Source organism: Cibotium barometz, chromosome 55 (assembly GCF_041138505.1).
Source record: "Cibotium barometz isolate CiBa-2024 chromosome 55, ASM4113850v1, whole genome shotgun sequence".
NCBI lineage: Eukaryota > Viridiplantae > Streptophyta > Polypodiopsida > Cyatheales > Cibotiaceae > Cibotium > Cibotium barometz.
Genome location: NC_141100.1, coordinates 37,877,387 through 37,897,913, shown reverse-complemented (window position 1 = coordinate 37,897,913; position 20,527 = coordinate 37,877,387). Strand labels below are relative to the sequence as shown.

Below are 20,527 nucleotides of genomic sequence, written 5' to 3'. Positions count from 1 at the left end.
TTTTGGAAAAAGGTGATGCAAAGCGTAATTACTTTTGCATTTCCATTCATTGGTCAAAGGGAGTCTGCCCTCCATTGTAATAAAAGAATTGTCGAATCAATCATGGTGCCATGCACATGTTCATTTAATCATGCAATTCATCTTCAAAAACTCTAGATTCTCATATCATCATCACCATAATCATGATCATGCTGGCAGACTCATTATGTGTACAAATCCGTCAACAATTAACATAACTTTGGTAGCTTTGTCTAGTGGGGTTTATAGCATCGGGAGGGTGAATTAATTTACTTGTTAGCTCATAGAAATGACTCAATTATACAACTCACCCCACCCTTTCCTAATCTCATGGCCATGATTATGTTCGACTCAATTAGTGTGCTTGTAATCACAAATCTCAAAATAACATCTTCATTGGTCACCCACTTATGGTCTTATGGGGGTGATTGCTTCTCAATTATGCAGTTCGTCTTGAATTCCTTGCCGGTGTCTTAACCTCACCCTCTCTCGATCTCTTCACCACGATGATTACGATATACAAACTCAATCTGTGCATTTTTTATCACGTATCTTCCAGCCACATAAATTTGGTGGCTTTGCCAGGATGGCCACTCGCTATAGGGTTTGGAGCAGATTTGTTATTACTTGTGTCAATACATAGCTATGCAATTCCACTTGAATTTCTTGTTGGTGTCATTGCTTGTGTCTTCACCCTACCCTCTTCAAATCTCCTCTTCACCACCGTGTACAGACTTGAACTGTGTGCTCTTAATCATGAATATCTCAATTACATGATTTTGGTGGCTTTGTCTCGAATGGTTTTATAATTTGCAGGTCTTTCTTGTTCACGAGAGTTAGTTGTGAGTGATTTCACAATTAGAGTATTGGGTGAGGACAAGTTTGAGAGAGAGAGAGAGAAGAGAGAGAGAGAGAGAGAGAGAGAGAGAGAGAGAGAATGAGAATGTGCGATTTTGGTTCCGCCACAAGGGAAGCTTCCAGCTTAGGTTTTGAGAGTTTGAAGCGCTATCTATATACCTGAGCATTGCTATTGCTCTTTGAAGCCTTGAGGACAAAGGATCTCTTTCAATGCTCTAAAGGATGCATACTGAGGCAGGGATGTTCAGATGATTTCTTGATTCAGAAACCTACCGCTGGCGCTGGCAGCTGCTAAGCGTTTGTGGCCATTGGGGCCTGCTTGATGGCCTGACTATGGCATGCTGCTCACCGCTAAGTAACATTCTCAGCACTATTTTTGCAATAAAACATGTAAAACCTGTAGTGTTAAGGGAAGCACTTCCACAGTTACACTCCATTTCAGTCGTTTATGTTTTTGAAAAAATCGCCACAACATTTGTAGGGAAAGAATTTTCACGCCAAATCCATGGATCTCATCGAGTTGTCATGGAAAGAAAAAAGCACAAGAAATCTCAACCAAGGTTTGAGCCCATATGGGAGTAAATAGGTTATCACCATCATGCTATGTAGATACCATGTGCCTTCTGTTGGTAAGCAATATACAATGAAGCCTACAATTGACACGCGGTTTTGCCTGTCTCCAATCTTTGGCTGTGGGACTGCTCAAACACTAGACTATAACAATCAGGTATTCTGTTATGATCATATGTTCAAGTATTGTTATTTGTGAAGCCGCAAGCACCTACAGTTTGGGTTCTCTGCCTATAGCTAAGCTAGAACTGCGCAAAGGCCACAACACCTGTAATTATAACAAACCGATGTCACCTAATTCTCATTGGGCGAGTTCCTTGAAGAAAAACGAAGCCACATAGATAGCACAACCCACAATTGCAAGTAGGTAGGGATGAAAAGGTGGGTGCCTATATTGTTGTCTCGACTTTACTATCACTAACAATCGTATGATGTTTGAATTTGAAATACACATACACGAGAGAGAAGCATTTGGAGCCAAATCCATAAACTTGAAACTCCAATCCTTTGAGTTTGATATGTTTCCATTCTTATATTATAATACATCGAAGGACTTAAAAATTGCTTGGTTTTGGGAGCTTGTATTAATGATGAGATGCTCTAGTTATTCCATAGAATAGTATCCACCCTTGAAAATAAGACATTTCATAACTACACTCGATTCATAGTGTAGCTTTCTCCGTGGAGGAGAAGGGTGTAAGAGTGGAGCAAACGCATGATGGGAGATTTCAGAACCCAAAGGCAAAGACAAACGACAAAGCAGCACAGCAAAGCAAAAGGAGGAAAAGAAAGGCCAGCAAAATTCATGTTATGTATGTCTTATGTATCATTATCATGTGCCGTGTGGACCGTGGTAAATGTCTCATATGCCAATCAATGTATCATATGTATCAATTGCCATGTGATGTCTTCAACAGAAAAAACCCACCTCGCAAGAGGATGTGGTATCCTTAAATCTAAGAGGGGATGCAATTAACTATGTACAAAGAGGAAGTTTTCCAAGCATATCAGAGAGAATGTTCCCTTTTCATCATTGCTTGTCACATAGAAGCGAACCAGATGGGTCGGAGATATACACTAACACTGCAAAATTTGGATAATTTATAAAGATTCATGCAATCCTTGTTCAGGTATTCCTCCCTCAGTGTAAGTGCTTGCGATTTGGCAGCCTTTCTTCTCAAGACATTGTACCTGATCCCCTTGTTATTCCCATTTGCGTTCCGTGCATAATAGAAAGATTGTGTGCATCTATCTCTTCATGTAACTCGGAAGGACTTTTGCTGCTACACAAACCCATGATGGGCTGCTCTTTTCTTGACTCGGAGTTAGGGCATTCATAACCATAAGTACAAGACCACCTTGGACATTATATAGACATTGTATCCTACACACCTAATGAAAGAGTCTTCATCATTGCCGATGGCCTTCCGGCAGCTGAACAACGTGATAGAAGGGTACTCGCCTTTGTGGAAGACCATCCACGCCTTCTTCCTCATCATCATCAAATTCAAGCACGTAAAATCTGAAAATTCAACATGCAAGGTCACACAGCTGACCAATTAAAATCATAGATAAACGTAATGAAGACCCTAAACATTGTAAATAGCGAGAGACTCACTCGTCTGTTTTCCTCTGGAACTCCAGCGATGATGATCAAAACGAAGCATTTTCATTGTAACAAAGAGTAATAATTCAGTTATGAATATACAAACACAGCAATGAACTTGCAAGGTGAATAAGCAGTCGGAGATTAAGAAAAATCAAGTACAAAACATGATTGGCTCTTGCACACCTTACGATGAGCTGCCACAGCAGCCTTGTACAAAGCTGTTGTGCCAGGATACACGGCCAGAACTTGAGAACCTGTGTTGAAGTCCGGTGCACTTGAAGGGTCCGAAGCTTTAGGAAACGGGATGATACATGCGTAAGGCAGCTTGTACTTTCTGCCCAATTCCCATGACTTGTGAGATGCTTCTCAATTTTAGTGTGCGAGCAGAAGAAGGAACCCTGCCCATTAACACACACATCCGCACACGCACCAATGCACGCTTGCCTGCCTGATCCATGGCAGGCATGCAGGCATGGGTGCACCCACACTCCTGGAAGCGTGTGCCTGCCTGCATGCATAGGCGTGTGGGTGAGTGCATGCATGCACGTGCTTATTTAAGAAAGGGCGAAGGACAGGCGTCAACCTTTGAACACTTTCTTCATCATCACCAGGCTCTTCATCGATCACCTCCAATCTGCCAAACAAAATGGAAACCCGAGATGGGGTAAGCCAGACATGAATCCATGATAGCCTTCAAACCTGAATCTAATTTTTAGCACCAAACCAAATAAAATGGGACTAAAACGATTTTAAAAAAAACACACACGCACTTGTTCGATTCACGCTCAAAGCGAATCACCTTCACCACTATCCATTCATCCTTGTCAGCATTATCAGGCGATATTCTTGCAGCCACCTGCACACCAGCATAATCACGGCACGTATAATTTTTGATGTAAGCAACAGCCACCTGCACACCAGGATAATCACGGCACGTATAATCTTTGATGTAAGTCGAAAGTGACATGATTTTGCAAGACCTGATCTCCAACGAGTACCACTCCATGGTCTGCAGGTGATCGAAGGTTAATAGATGGTGCAGACAAACGAGATGGATCCGTTTCTGCTCTCATCCGTTTGCGTTTCTGCTCACCACCTTCTGTTATTTATATGAATCAGCTCTGACAAAGAAGGGGAAAAAAAAAGGGAACAGTTTGTCGAAATTGCTTTTCTCTAATTCTGCCACGAGAAGCCTTGTGGCGGGGTAATTAAGCAACAGGGGGCCAAGAAGGGGCTTTGCCAGAGGGGGTGCAGGAACCAAATACCTCACCCTTTGCTTGCCGCCATAGTTGGGCAGGCAGGCATTTCATGACACGCGTTTCATAAACAATTCAAAAACATAGCATTACACAAACTGCATTGTTTTGTGATCTAAAACATGTTACACCTCAAACATTACAAGAGAACACCCAAGTTTGAAGTGCTGCAGTGCCAAAAGTAGGTGAAATTAGCCAAAATTGATGCCACCAACCTACGCATTTTCAACAAGTAAAAAGCGCGCACAGTTGTAACTAGGTTACTTGCACTACTAACAATGTCACTTTGCCTCTTTAAGATGTACCAAAGCCCGGAATGTCGAAACAATGTGTAGGCAAGAGTGCAAAAAATGGCATCCTAGCCATCTGAACAACCATTAAACCGAGAATTATATTGTAAATTTTTACTGCTAGTACACACAAGAAAACCTGATTTTTTTCGATGAGGTGCGGCTTGCCCCGGGGCTATGAGGATGTCGATTTGTGCAATTAAGGCTGCAGAGATTCTGCAAGAACCCAAGAAAGGGGGGAGTCGATACTGCAAATGGGCACGTGCCTAAGAGAAAGAGAACATATCAAAATGGAGATAGCACCTGTCTTCTTCATCTGCATACATTTTTGCTTCATTATACAGCGTACGAAGCTTGATCCAGAGTTTCTCAGCATATTTCTCAGCTACATCTGGGCCTGCAGCCACAATGATTGCTTTTAATTACGAAGGAGTGAAGGGCAGATACGAAGCAAGTTAGGGTTTCCTGAAACCTACGAGGAGAAAATAGTGTCCACATTAGGTGATCCTGCTAAGGAAATCTCTTGCTACCAGAAATTTTGTCCAGTTTTCAAAGAAATACAAGTTAACTGTGAAAATTAGCTAGGAATAGTATATTGTGGTCAGAATAAGTCCAAGTTTGTAATCGTACAGTTGGTCAAGTCAGAATTGATCGAAGGAGAAGGGAACCGGAAAAAAAAAATAGAAGCCAGATAGTGGAAAGAAAGCAGGAAAGCAATTTATGATGAAGCAGAGACGAATAAAGAAACAAGAAGCAAGACATACCAATGGAAAGTTTAGCTTAATTCACAAACCTGACAAAAGATCAACAATGCATGGCTTAAAAATGAGAGTCTACTCACAATATTAAAAGATCAACAATGCATGGCTCACTAATGATTTGTATGCAAATTTGATTATTGGTTTACTAGGAAGCACAACAGCTTGCCAAAGCTTCAGAAAGCATACACCAAATAAATTTAAATGAACACTTAATTATCTATGCTTAAACATAATTACGAACATCACACTCACCAACACCATTACAATGAGTGCAGTGCTGACTGGACCAGAAACTGAACAAGAAGATCCTCACAATCAGCAGTCTGTTGATAGCTTAGATAATCGTGATAATGAGAAGGAATATGAAGTGCGCACACATTCAATATACACAGCAGCAAGCTCACTAAAGAATCAACTCGCGGACAAAGCCAAGATCAAGTACATATTCTGTTAACAGTCCAGCAGCATAAGGAATTGTCTCATAATCAAGAACACCTCTCTGTAAATCTGTAAGGCCACCTCTTGATGAAAACCATAAACACGATTAAGATGATGCACCCAGTAGCCCGTCATCACACCAGGGACGTATCAAGTCAAATCAGCAGCATAAGGTTACACAACATCTTCTCTCACAAACCAGTGATAAAATCACTTGGGGAATAAAGAAGCAATAATGAGAAAAACACAGTCATCTTCCATGAAGCAACTGTCTATTCCATCAAGGACCCAAACTTATTGAGGTGATCTGCAATGGACACACTATCTGCCATCTCCAAACAATAAAACCTCTTCCTTAAGAAGAGCCGGGAAGCTGCATTAGTCTAAAGCACCTGCATGTCAGTGTTCACCCACTTTGCTACATCATCAAGATCACAGGCTGACAGCTTCCTCTCTGTCCCAGAGACTATGCCCCACATCTCTCTCTCTCTCTCTACCCAGTCCATCTGCATCTTCACCTTGAAGCATTAGGCACCATCTTGTTGAAGCAGACAGTAGCCTTCTCACACGGGCAAGGCACCCAGGTCCAACGGACAGAGCCAAGATCAACCACATGTAAACAGTAGAGTAGCAGAAGGAATAGGCTCATAACCAAGAACAACACCTTTCCGTAAACTCAGGCCACCTCTTAATGAAGACCATAAACACGATTAAGATGATGCACCCAGTAGCCGGCCACCACACCAGGGACGTATCAAGTCAAGTCAGCAGCATAAGGTTCCACAGCATCTTCTCTCACAACTCAGCGATAAAATAGCTCAACATAATTAAAATAACTCGAATGATTAAAAAAATGATAATGGGGATAAAGTTTAAACGTTGTTATCTTCCACAAAGCAGCTCACATTTTTTTATCAGCACAGAGATGATTATTTACAAGATTTTTAGCTCTGTAAATAGAGTAGCTCATCACAACCACCACTGAGCTGGAACTTCAAGTTAGTAACATGCTCGCTCTCGCTTATCAACTCCTACCCATACCTGTATGAGAATCTAATCTCACCAACTCACACCAAGATAACTACATGCTTCTAACCTTTTTACCAAGGTTACAAAGACCAACCTCAACACTAAGGTCTAATGTTTATAGCAACCTACTCAAACAAAGGCTTCATCGCACTACCCTTTAACCATGCTTAGTTAGTACGAAAGGTACGATATGGTACGGTACGATAAAATACGGTACTAATTGGTACCTTAAAATTTTTTGAGGTACGGTACGATATTAGTACGGTTTTTTTTTTAAAAATACTTCCTAAACTTAAAAATTGTAGACAAGAAGTTACAAAATAGTAGAACCATGAACATAATGTCATCATGCCATTAGAGTACAAAATTGCTACAGAAGGATAGGCCAAAAACTCATGGCATGGGCGACCGCCAACATGCGTACATACATGATACAGTATACTACATACTACAATACATCATCGATGGGCTAGAAGGAGATAGATGCCCAATGCCTAGAGAGCTATAACATATCAAAAGTCTACATCATCACCAACATCTGCATGATCATCAACATGATCACTACTAGAGTGTCCATCAAGAGAGTTCTCTGAAGAGGACTCTTCGAAGGTGGACGAGACACTCTGGGGATCATTCTCGCTAAGTAGGTTGCCATCATCATCAAACAAGGGCTCTCTAGGCAGTGGCCCGTGGGGTATCATCATGAGGGGGCAATGGAAGCTCACTATAGAGCTCCATGAAGATTGCCTCCTCCTCCTCATCAGGCAATATGATCGCTTGCCTAATATGGCAATGGCAAGTGCACACGCTCCTGACAAACAGCTTCCTATAGGCTGCAAAGGGCGATGAATGGCTCTCTAGAAGACTGAAATTGCTCCACGCAACAACAACAACAACAACAACAACACCACCACCACCACACAGCCAAAAAAAAAATAAAAATCCCGTACAGTATCGTACGAATCCGTACGGTACCGTACCGTACGGCAGGTACGTACGATTTCAGTCGTACGACGTACGGAACTAACCCTGCCTTTAACACACAAAGCTTCACATCATCAACTCCATCATGCATAGCATAGACCAGGTGCTACGACCCACCATCATGCCCAAGAGTAGGTGCAGATTCATGCATAAAGATATATCACCATAGTAGACAAACCTTCATAGATGAATCATCAAACTAAGGTTCCATCACTTCTTTGGAGATGAAGGGCAGACTCAGCCATGATGAAGGCTATTTAACAAAAGCCAAAGTATATGTTGGAAATTGGGTTGGGAGCCAAGTCCTAGGAGGTCACCTATTCTAATTGTGTTCACACTAATGCGTGATTAACTGGAGGTTTCCACAAATTGGTCTAGCCATCTAGACCCCAAAACCTTAAGATGATGGAGGACCTCCGGTCCATCCATTTTGTGGAAATCTCCTAGTACTACCCTTTGGCACCACTTTTCTCAATACCCCCCCTTGGTGCCAGCTTGTCCACTTTTTCTTAGCTCAAAGGTTGAACTCCGTCCATGTTTTCACAGAGCCACCCTGCAACTTCCCTCACTGGCCGCGGAAGGTGTCAAGCCAAATGCTCCTCATGGATTCCGCAAGTGGAGTGTGGGTGCCTTCGATGACTTCAATGCATCGAGCTCTCCAGATGTGCCAATAAATCTCCCATTCTTGGCACGAACCCAGAGTCCAATGATCAGTAGATGGGGCTGGGACTCGTACTGACGAAATGCAAAGGTGAGAGACTTGAAGGGCTAGCCCCCCATCGTCGTCCTCATAATCCGAACAACCTCAGCCTCAGTGGTCCAAGCGACAGTGCCCCATGAAATGGCAGGGGTAGAGGTGCTGTCCATCGTGAAAATACACAGAATCAGCTGCCAAACCTGCTGAGCCTTTGGACAATCCCATAGACAATGTCGTTAAGTTCCTAAGGGTGGCCACACCTCAGACAAGCTACTGGTCTACCGCCAATGGCCAACCGCCAAACTCCTGTGTGCCAACTACCACAAAAAGAGGGTGATCTTCCGAGGCCGAAAGCTCTCCCACAGCCTCTTCCAAAAATCTGAGAGAAAACGCAATGAGAAGCCCTGAGACTACAAGTGTCCTGCTGCTGCCGGGATGCCCTCGACCTTGGGCATCTGGATCCTACGGCCTAGCTGTGCGATGTATGCGAAGAATGGGGTACCCAAAGTCTCTTCCCTGTCTTCAAGATCACGCCAAGTCCACTCCCCCCGGGTCCCACTGGAGGCACGTGAGGGGCCGGCTCCCCCAAATCCATAAACGCTAGAGACTCTCCCTGGCCACCTTGGCTAGAGGGGGGTCAATGTGTCACTCATGTGCATGAAATCCGATCACCCTCACCCTCTGCAAGGTGCATTCACTGAAGTCATCCGAGGGCTCTAATCTCTCTAATCTGTCATGGGGTCCAATCGAAAAAGTGAGCAAGGCACAACTCTCATCCGTGCCATGAACTGCCAAGAGAATATCATGCCTAGCAAACATGCCCAGTCACTGCAGGGGGAGGGGGGGGGAGAGAGAGAGAGAGAGAAGGGGTCAGGGATAGGGTGAGCCACTCATGAGTAATAGCAGAGTCGATGTCGAAGCTGAGTCTGTCTCTGCCCCGGATCCGAGCCAGGCCTCTCTTCTAAGCCTCTGGGGAAAGCTGTTTGAATGCAAGCCAATCTCCAAGGGTTCTAGCAGGTCCTATGCTCAACGCTCCCCAAGATACATGAGGCCGGGCCCCAAGCATGTGGCCACTAGGTAAACGGATCAAGGGGTTCCATATCAAGGGCTGCCGAAGACACTCCTCATAGGCTATCAGAACTGATTGCTGAAGGGCCGCTCTAAGGTGATCCCAAGGACAACGAATTTGTCCTCAAAAGCAAGGCTAAAGCCACAGGCCCGCATCTATTTGAAGATCCATCTCGTGCTCTGCGGCCAAGGGCCCCCCAAGCTCACAGTACGAGAGCTAAAATCCAAGCCAAATAAGTGCTTCCAAGGTTCACCACTTGGAGAAGTCCTCGTAACAATCAACTTGCCCAGCAGGAACGACGGAGTCAATGATGACTAGGCCCCCTTTGTGTCGCAGAAGCTGGATGATCACACTCCAGGCCACCTTGGCTTAGTCGTGCCTCCCATCCCTGCTGGCCCACAAAAATTGTGGATCAACTACTGTCCAATGCACGCACGGGAGAAGGCCCAACAAGAAGTAATATACCACATAGTGGCTAGAAGGACTTGGTTCACCACCACCACTCGGCCAGCTAAGGAAAGCCTTGCAAAACTCTAGTACAAAAGCTTTTTTCGAATGCTCAGAAGAAGAGGAGCTAGCTACTGCTCTGGGGAGATATTGATGCCCACCTAGCATCCAAGATAGCAAAATGGAGTGCCCCTTGAGATCCACTGGAAAGCCTCAACTGGACGCCAAGTGGGGGCGAGTGGAGAGCCTACCCAAAAACCACACGACTTGTGCCAGTTGATCTGTGCTCTTAATGTGCAATAGAAGATCTCTATCGCCTCTATGAATCTATGAAGATTCCCCACATCTCCAGATAAGTATGCTGATGTGTCATCTGCAAACTCGGAGTCCAGCAGCTCCTCTTGAGTACGGATGGGGAAACGCAATCCCTGGAGCCCTATCTCCTGAGCTCAGAGAAAACTGCTCATGGCCTAGGCAACAAATAGAAAGAGATACGGTGCCAGTGGGCAACCCTTTCGGACCGAGCCAGAAAGGGAAAATCTGTCACCTTTGGCTCCCTGAATGAGAAACTGATTGTGAGAGGCCAAGTGAAGTTCAGAAACACCACAAATCCACTCCATTGGGAACCCCATCCAGTACATTGTGCCCTCCAAAATGCCCAAGTCAACTCTATCATAGGCTTTCTCAAAATCCAAAAGGAGCTTAATGAGATCCTATTGCCGCATCTTGACCGAAGTTGTCGCCTCCCAGAAAGTGAAGATGTTGTCCAGAATGCTCCGATCCTCAATAAAAAACTATCAAAGTGACATGGATCAAGTCGGGGAGGAATTGTTAGCAGTCATCTCCTGTCTGTACCATATTACTTTGTAGGGAGTGAGGGCTTCTGTTGTGGGTGTGCCCGTCGAGTTAGGAGTAGTCTCCATTTTTCCTCACTTTCCATGGTTTTCCCCCCAGTTTTGCTAGTCATGGGGGGACTCTCTATGCTGACCGACCTGATCTGGTCCTGGCCGACCCCTTTTTATGTTGCCCAACTGCCATGTTTGCTGGCCAATTGGATTTATTCCAGTCGTGGACTTCTCAAGGGTTGTCGGCTGTTTTGTGGCTGGCCGACCAGCAGCCCAGGGTGGTATAAATACCACCCTTGCCCCCCCACTTGTCATTGTACCGGATCTTGTGTATATAGCAGAGTTTTTACAGTTCTCTCTCTCTACACTTCTGTGTTTTCTTTCTCACAGCAGTTCATCTCTTTTCCGTTGTGCATTCCGACATGGTATCAGAGCCCCAGGTGGCTTGAAGCTTGGAGACAGTGAGAGCTTGAAGGTTTGCTGTTTTTTGGTGCTGATTGAAGAAATTATGGGCTGTTCTGGACTTGGAGAAACATGTGGAAGGCAGACATCATTGCTGGACAGCCACCTTGCAGAGTATTTACAGCCTCTTCTTCATTTTTTTTCCCACCCACCCTCTCTTCACAAGACCTTGTGAACCCTTGAGATGGCGGATTTGCTTGAGATGGCTGAGAAGCATGTGAAGATCCCCACCCTCCCGACATTTCCCGTGGAGTCATGGACCAACAGTTGGATGGGACCAATTATGGCATATGGAAGGAAATGATGGAGTCTGTCCTAGAGTCTTATGATTTGGCTGATTTCATTGTAGTTGGAGTTCCACGGGCAGAGTTGGAAGAGGGTGAGCTTTTACCTTCTACTAGGAGAGAGCGGGAGGCTCAAGCACAGTTATGGGATCGTGTCAATGTCCATGTGCGTTCTTTCATATTCCTTAATTGCACACCCCAAGTGATCAATCACAGCAAACACACGACGCTGGCCCGAGGGATTTGGCAGCACTTGGCTTCTTTGTATTACAGGGTATCACCCATGAAGCGGATTTCCTTGGAAGTGCAGATGCGAGTGATGAATCTTGCAAAGTCTTCAACGATGCGGGAGAATATCAACAAAGTCCAGGCTCTTCAGCAAGAGGTTCTTCAGGCTGGAAAGGAGATATCTTCAAAGGACATGGCCATCACTTTGCTATCTCATCTGACCTCTCAGTATTCAGCTTTCTATTCTTCTTTGATCACTAGTGAGAGGCTCAACATTATCACATGGGAGGAGCTTGTGCCGATGGTTTTGGATTAAGAAGAGCGATTTATGAACCCTCCACAGGGGGAATGTTGGGTGTTGGACTCACACACTCACACACACAAACCTGCAAATTAGGGTTACGTGCAAGATGGAGAAGCTCACACAGCAATGAGAGAGAGAGAGAGAGCCAAAAGTGTGGTATCCACAAAATGTAAGTCAACCCTTGCATGTGTGCCACATCCATATAATATAGAAGTACAAAATATTATATGTACGAGTGTCCTTTCACACTTGATGTCCAAGGGAAAAAACCACATGGGAAAAAGTGCCCTTGGTTAAGCCCTGTTCACACATAGCACTACCATAAGTGAGCATATGACTACAAATCCCCCCTGTAGTGGAAGTGTGAACCTGTACAAGGTAGCAAATCACTCTCTGTATAAGAGTAAGCCCAAAGCTTTGCGAAAAGCTTCAAACTTTTCTTGAGGTAAAGCCTTTGTGAATAGATCTGCAACATTATCCTGTGTAGGGCAATAAGATAAACTGATCTCCCCTGCATGTAGCCTCTCTCTGACATAGTGATAATGAATCTCAATGTGCTTGGTACGTGCATGAAATACTAGATTTCGTGCCACGGCCATAGCACTCTGGCTATCAGTGAGAATGGTGGTGGGTGTCTGCTGACACTCGCGAAGATCAGCCAATAGTCTCCTCAACCATACACAATCTACTGTAGCTATGAAGACTGCCCTGTACTCAGCTTCACAAGTAGAACAGTGGGTTGCTTTTTACTCAACCAAGATATGCATGAACTGCCAAGAAAAAAACAATTCCCACTGGTGGATTGCCTAGTATCATAATCACCAGCCCAATCTAAATCACTGTATGCATAAAGCTGCAAGCTGCCCCCCCGGGATAGAACAAACCAAGATCCAGGGTACCCTTAAGATAACGAAAAATGCGTTTGACTGCTTGCCAATGCTTTGTGCCTGGGCTGTGCATGAATTTGCTCAACAAAGACACCCCAAAAGATATGTCTGGCCTCGTGTTACACAAGTAAATGAGGCATCCCAATGCCTGGCTATAAATGTCGGCCTCAAAAGGCTCTCCAATATCATGCATAGTAAGCCGTACACCTGGTTCTACCGGAGTAGAAATGGGCTTACATTCATGCTTGTGAAACCTTTTTAGTAAACTTTTTATGTACTTAGTTTGCTGCATAACAATGCCATCATCTGTATGCATAAACTGTATGCCGAGATAGTAGTGTAAAGGCCCCAAATCTGACATATCAAATTCAGCTTTCAAATTAGCTTTCAAATCTGAAATTTGTGCTTTGCTAGTACCTGTAATCAGCATGTCATCTACATACAAGATGACTATGAGAATATCGGCATCGGTTTTCTTCACATACGATGTACTTTCAGCTGGACTATTCTCATAACCTTGGCTGGTTAGATGAGCATGTATCTTATCATACCAAGCTCTTGGAGCTTGCTTTAACCCATACAATGCTTTGTATAACCTGCATACTTTATGTTCCTCACCAGGAACTACAAAACCAATGGGCTGATTTACATATACTTCCTACTGTAAATCCCCATTTAAGAATGCAGTTTTGATATCCAATTGATGCACTTTCCATCCTTTATGTGCAGCCAATGCAATCACTGATCTTATTGTGGTCATTCTCGAAGTAGGAGCAAAAGTTTCTTCATAATTATTCCCTTTTTCTGGGAGTAGCCTTTAGCCACAAGTCTTGCTTTGTACCTGTCAATAGTACCATCAAACTTTCTTTTGACTTTGTACACCCACTTTGTTCCAAGGACATGCTTGCCTTTAGGCAATTCCACAAGATCCCATGTATTGTTCTTCATGATAGAAGAAATTTCAGCTTGCATAGCTTGCAACCAATGCTCATTCTCATGTGCTTCTTCATAAGAAGAAGGCTCTTCTAAATCAAAGAGACTTCCCACGATGTATATTCAAAGCATGGCTGGAACTAGCCCTTGTTCTACCTGTGAGTGGAGCTGCAAGTTTGCTTTCTTGCAAAGTTTTCAGCAACCATCTTGGCACTGACTTGGCCGTGTCTATGGCTGTTTGCTCTTCCCTGACAAGATCTTCCACTTCTTCCATAGAAGGGGGCTGAATGGCTGGCTGTTCCACATGTTCTACATGAGGATGTTCTTGTGTAGGGGCTAGCTGATCTGAATCTCCCCTAATTGCAATGGGTAAAAGTCCATCAAACATGTCCTGTATGCTTGTATCATTGCTTTTATACAAGCTGTACATGGGCTGTTCTGAATTTTCAGCAAATACCACATCTCTACTGACAAAAATCCTTCGTGTAGTTGGATTATAAAGACGGTATCCTTTGCTTTCATTGCTATAGCCCACAAAAATGCATTTAATTGCTTTGTCATCTAGCTTTGTTCGGAGTTGTTCAAGCACATGTGTATATGCCAAACACCCAAATGTGCGCATATAATCCACTGTTATACCAAGCCTCAAATGGTGTTATGGTTTTCAAAGCTTTTGTTGGACACCTGTTCAACACATGAGTTGCACACATTATAGCTTCCATCCAAAATTTGTGAGACAACTTTTGTGCTTTCACCATGCATCTTGCCATCTCCATGAGAGATCTATTTTTCCTTTCAGCGACACCATTCTGCTGCGGTGTATAAGGCACAGTACATTGGTGCTTGATGCCCTTTTGAAGCATATAATCCATGAATGCATTTGACATGTATTCTCCACCTCTATCTGAGGGGAGTGTTTGGACTTTACATCCACACATATTTTCAGCCATTGCTACAAAGTGTCGAAAGCATGTAAACACATCTGCTTTCACTTTCAAAGGGTAAGCCCGAGCAAACCTGGAGTAGTCATCAATGAATGTGACGAAGTAAAGATGCCCCCCTATGGATGGTGTCCGCATTGGACCACATAAATCACTATGTATGAGCTCTAATTTACTTTCAGCTCTAACAGCTCCATGTTTGGGGAATGGTTTTCATTGCATCTTTCCCAAAATACACCCCTCACATACATGTCTTGGTGGAGACTCAAGAGGCGGCATATTATCAACCATATGATGCTTCTGCAAAAGCATCAAACTCTGAAAATTTACATGCCCAAAACGAGCATGCCATAGCTCTGCATCATGCATAGCAGGAGTGTGGGCAGCCACTGTATTTGCATCATAAGTACACTTGTCATAGCTGTCCAGCTTATACAAGCCTTTGTATCGTGTTCGAGAAGTGACTATTTCATAACCCTTTGATGGGTCTTTTACCAAACACTTCCCCGTCTTCAAATTCAACCTTTAAACCTTGGTCGTTTTTGGCTGAGACGGAGAGCAGATTTTTCTTTATCCCTGGAACATACAATACATTTTTCATACAAATATTGGCACCATTGGCTGCAATAAGTATGACATTGCCAATTCCCTTTACTGGATATGTGGTATGATCTGCACATGATACAGTGCGAGCCTTGCTAGACTGTTGTCCCCCATGCTTAAAGCTCTTTGCTTTACCCTTATCCTTGGCTGTAAATGCTTCGTCTCCACCACGGTAGCTCGATAAGTTTGCTCTTGTTTGCTCTTCCTCCAAGAGTAAACCCACCAGCTCTTCAAAAGTGACGGGATCACCACCTCCTCTCATTGAGAGGTTGAGAGAGGTGTGAAAGCCCAAGTAGGAAGGCGGTAAAGAATGAAGAGTGTTGGTGACCATCTGTCTTTCTGGGATAACCTCATCAATGTTGAGCAATTGTTCCTGCAAATCTTTCACTTTGGTGAGATGATCTGCCATGGAGTCACCCTCATCCATAGAAAGAAGATCCAATTGCCTCTTCAAGTAGGCAACTCTTGCCTCGTTGCGTACCTGATACATTGCTTCCAATGTGTCCCATGCAAGCTTCGATGTCTTGCAAGAACGAATGTGCAGAATAATAGTCCTTTTCACTGAAAGGACTATCAATGACATGGCCTGTGCATCTCTAGAGTCCCATCTCTTCTGCTCATGTGGAAGCAGGTTCTACATCAGGAGCTCTTTGAGCACCTCCCCTTTGAGGCGTGGTTGGCTGTACGGTAAGTGGCCGTGTGTCATCACCACACACGATGCCCCAAAGCCCTTTGGCTACCAGCAAATTACGGATCATGAAACTCCAGAGGGAGTAGTTAGATCCATCCAGCTTGTCCTCCTGGGTGAGCACACCAAATACATCTGTAGCATTCTGTGCCATGTCAACAAAATATACCTGCAAGCAAACCAAGCACCAATGTGCACTGCCAGGCAACCAAATGTCCTGTGCAAATGTATGCCTACAAACCAGAGCAAGTGTAAACCTGCACCAAATTGTCCAATTACACACAATGTCTATACATACGCGACAAATCACAGCTGTAATGCCCAATTACATGCTCCAATCTGAAAATCCCCAATTTTTATGCACTCCAATCGCTTTCAATGTGCATCTAATTGGCCAATTTTCACAAAAGCCCCAATTTTTTGCAACTGAAAGAGGCTCAATTTGCTGATTTTGACTTCAATTTTGAAAACCCCCGAATTGCAATTTTTCAATTTGGCCTCAAATTGAGAAATCCCCCAAATTGCACCTGCAATTTTCCTTTGAATCTAACCTGCAGAGAAATGTCTAATATTTCAATGCATATTTTCACTCACAAGGAAAGTGCTGGAGGCGAGTGTAGTACGGATGGCAGGCCAGGGACTTCTCTTGCAGGCGTCAGTCCAGGTCCAGATGTGTTGCTTTGTTGGAAGAGCTGACGTTTGTGGAGCCTTAGTAAGAGCAGCTGGTGCACGAGCAGACCTAACGATGGACAGAAGGCAGGCGTGGAGCCTAGCTTTGTTGGCATGCAGAGGCGGGCGCTGGGCAAGTGTCGTGCCAGTCAGAGGCGGGCCAGGCAAGTGTCGTGCCAGTCAGAGGCGCACAGAGCGGACAGTCCAAGAAGCGCAGGTCGAGGTGTGGTGCCACCGGGGGTCTGAGTGGCAGGGAGCCGTCGGAGGTGCACCAGAGAGGTGAAGGTCGGGCAGGTGGTGGCGAGTGCTAGGCGCGAACAGCGGACGGAGGCACAGGGCGAGCGCAGGTGCGGACGGAGGCGACGGCTCTAGACGAAACCACAGCCTGCCGACAGATATCCGCAGGCTTGCTTCTCCACAGGCAGAATTCTAGGGCCAGCTCCCAGCTCTGTTACCAATTGTTGGGTGTTGGACTCACACACTCACACACACAAACCTGCAAATTAGGGTTAGGTGCAAGATGGAGAAGCTCACACAACAATGAGAGAGAAAGAGAGAGAGAGAGAGAGAGAGAGAGAGAGAGAGAGCCAAAAGTGTGGTATCCACAAAATGCAAGTCAACCCTTGCATGTGTGCCACATCCATATAATATAGAAGTACAAAGAGTGTCCTTTCACACTTGATGTCCAAGGGGAAAAACCACATGGAAAAAAGTGCCCTTGGTTAAGCCCTGTTCACACATAGCACTACCATAAGTGAGCATATGCCTACAGCGGAGGTTCTGAGGCTCTCACTGGCTAGCAATCAAAAGTCCGCAAGGGCAAAAGGAAGTCTTCACCGACGAAGTCTTCTGAGAAGAAGCCCAACTCAGAGCGTGATGCTTTGAAGGCCGAGTGGACCTGTAACCATTGTGGCCAAAAGGGTCACTATTGGAGGAAGTATCCTCAACGAACTACCGAGAAAAGTGCTAATTCTTCAACTGCAGCTGCAAAGACTCTAGCTTTTGTGCACTTGGAGATTATGGACACAAATGCTTCATCTGTCAAAATACGCAACGGAGATGATAACCAAATCTGAGACCACGAGAGCAAGTAGAGTGCAGAAAATAGACAGCACAAGAGAAGGAGAGAGATAGGCGTGTAACTCTGCTCTATATACACAAGATCCTGAAGTGATACAAGATACAATGGAATGGGGGCCATGGGGCCATTTTATATGGTCCCAAGTACCCAGTCGGCCTGTGCAAAAGCTGCCGACAGCCTCACGACTGGTGTCATCCAGTCGGCCAACACAAGAGAGGTCGACGACCTGTGCAACCCAGTCGGCCGACTCCCAGAAATGAACACGTGCATACTGGTGCAGCAGGCCAGCTACTGGGTCATCCTGCCATCATAGGGCAGCCACCCATACCATGGAAAAATAGGGAGAAATGGAAAAAAAATACGGGTAGTGAGGAAAAATGAGAAAACACCTACAAAGGACGAGCACACCCACAACAGAGCTAGTGTCTGGTAAAGACAGGAGATGACTTCTAACACCCCCTCTCAACTCCTGGCTGTGAAACCAACCCTAGGGAGCTGGAGTGTCGCCTGAGCATAGCCTGAGGTAGAGACTTCGTGAAGAGGTCCACAGCATTGTCCTCCGTCGAACAATAAAGTAGCAAGATGTCACCGGCCAAGATCTTCTCACGTACAAAGTGATACTGTATCTCTATGTGCTTGGTCCGGGCATGGAAGACCGGGTTTCGAGCAATAGCTATACAACTCTGGTTATCACACTCGATGACTGTGGGCTCCTTCTGTGGAAACCCAATCTCGCCTAGCAACCTCCGCAGCCACACAACCTCACAAGCAGCACCACAAGCAGCCCGGTACTCTGCCTCTGTCGAAGATAGAGAAATAGTTGGCTGCCAAGAAACTGCTCCTGAGCCGAGGGTAAAACTGTAACCTGAAGTAGATCTCCTCGTGTCTGGATCTCCTCCCCAATCTTCCAATCTATGTCACTCCAACCTTGGAGTCTGACTCCATTGCCTCCTGTGTAGAAGAGTCCTAGATCCTTCGTACTCTGCAGATACCGCAAGATCCGCAATCCTGCGTCCCATTGAGACTTCAATGGTGTCTGCATAAAAGAGCTCAACAGCCCCACGGAGAAGCTCAAGTCCAATCTGGTGTTCAGCAACTAGATCAATGAACCAACCAACTTCTGATACTGCGAGGCATCAACTGGCTCACAAGGATCATTAACAGTTAACTTTGTATTTGGGTCCATCGGCGAAGTAATAGGCTTGCAGTTCTCCATCCCAAAGGCCTCAAGCAACTCATGAACATACCGCTGCTGAGAGACGAAAAACCCCCTCTAGGTCTGCCAGATCTCCAATCCCAAAAAGAAGTGGAGTAAGCCTAGGTCGGTCATCTCAAACTCCTTTGAGAAGGCAGCCTTTGCCATGCTAATGTGCTCCACATGACCGCCGGTGAGAATGAGATCATCCACATAAAGAATGATAATCGTAACCATGCCGCGTTCCCGAAAGAGATATAGGTTGGGATCTGCAAACCAACCAATCTCTGAAAACCAGTCCGAACAAAGAAGGAATCAATCTTCTGATTCCAAGCCCTGGGAGCTTGTTTAAGACCATACAAGACCTTACGTAACCTGTAAACCATCCCTTCTGATCTTGGAACAACAAAGCCTGGAGGCTGCTCAACATACACCTCCTCCTGCAGGTCACCATTAAGGAACGCAGATTTTACATCCATTTGATACACAGGCCACCTTTGAGAAGAAGCAAGGGCAAGAACGGTCCGAATCGTGGTCATCCTTGCTGCCAGTGCAAAGGTATCCTCGTAGTCGATGACTGGCCACTGAGCATAACCTTTAGCCATGAGTCTGGCTTTGTGTTTATCCACCGACCCATCTGACGCATATTTGGTCTTAAAGACCCATTTGACACCAATGACTGACCGTTTCGACTCGGTACCAACTCCCATGTGTTGTTCTTCTCGATGGCATCAAGTTCCACCTGCATAGCTTTCCTCCAAGTATCCTGTGAAAGGGCTTCCTTAACGGAAGTGGGCTCCTTGTCCCGCATGATACGAGACATCAAAGCATAGTTTACCTGAAGAAGCTCCGCTATATTGCTTTTGTCGCGGACTCTGTGCGATCTTCAAGGGCTGTCCTGTTGGGTTTTATGCTGTGTATGCACCCACAGGAGTGCTAGTGATCATCAGTAGGTTACTGGGGCACTTTTTACTTCAGTTAGTGGAGGTTTTTTCCCCCAGTTTAGTTCATTTTCACTTATATGCAGTTTATAAGTGTTTTGGTCCACCCGGCACATTTATGGCCGGTCATGTGAACACTTATCCTTTAGGGGTCACTATCATGTGGCTTGTACTTCATATTTTTCTATCATTGAGAAATCTACAGCAGTCGTGTTCACTCCCTGCTGGTTTTCTATGCTTGTTTTCTTTCTGTAAACCCTAACCCTAACCCTGTGTAGTCTTCAATTGGTATCAGAGCCATTGAAGTTTGGCCCTTGCCCATTGCTGTACACTGCCTGCGCTCAGCTCTACCCGTACATCAAACGTACAGCATCCGTACAAGCTTTGTGTTGCTGCAGCCCGTACAACTGTACCAGTCCATATCTGAGCCGCCATCAGTC

General features: G+C 45.0%; 1 protein-coding gene across 1 annotated transcript in view; it reads right to left on the bottom strand.

Moving 5' to 3' along the window:
• Nucleotides 1-2,528: 2,528 nt before the first annotated feature.
• LOC147607717 (SAGA-associated factor 29 homolog A-like) overlaps nt 2,529-20,527 on the bottom strand; it is a 36,251-nt gene continuing 18,252 nt past the window's right edge. Inside the window, exons 2-9 of the mRNA XM_086790521.1 lie at nt 4,905-4,998; nt 4,741-4,817; nt 4,036-4,154; nt 3,826-3,911; nt 3,639-3,689; nt 3,239-3,389; nt 3,065-3,078; nt 2,529-2,968 (exon numbers count right to left, since the gene is read on the bottom strand). Of these exons, the coding sequence (XP_086646647.1) occupies nt 2,857-2,968; nt 3,065-3,078; nt 3,239-3,389; nt 3,639-3,689; nt 3,826-3,911; nt 4,036-4,154; nt 4,741-4,817; nt 4,905-4,998 (704 nt within the window). The 3' untranslated portion in view covers nt 2,529-2,856. The remainder of the gene's footprint in view (nt 2,969-3,064; nt 3,079-3,238; nt 3,390-3,638; nt 3,690-3,825; nt 3,912-4,035; nt 4,155-4,740; nt 4,818-4,904; nt 4,999-20,527) is intronic.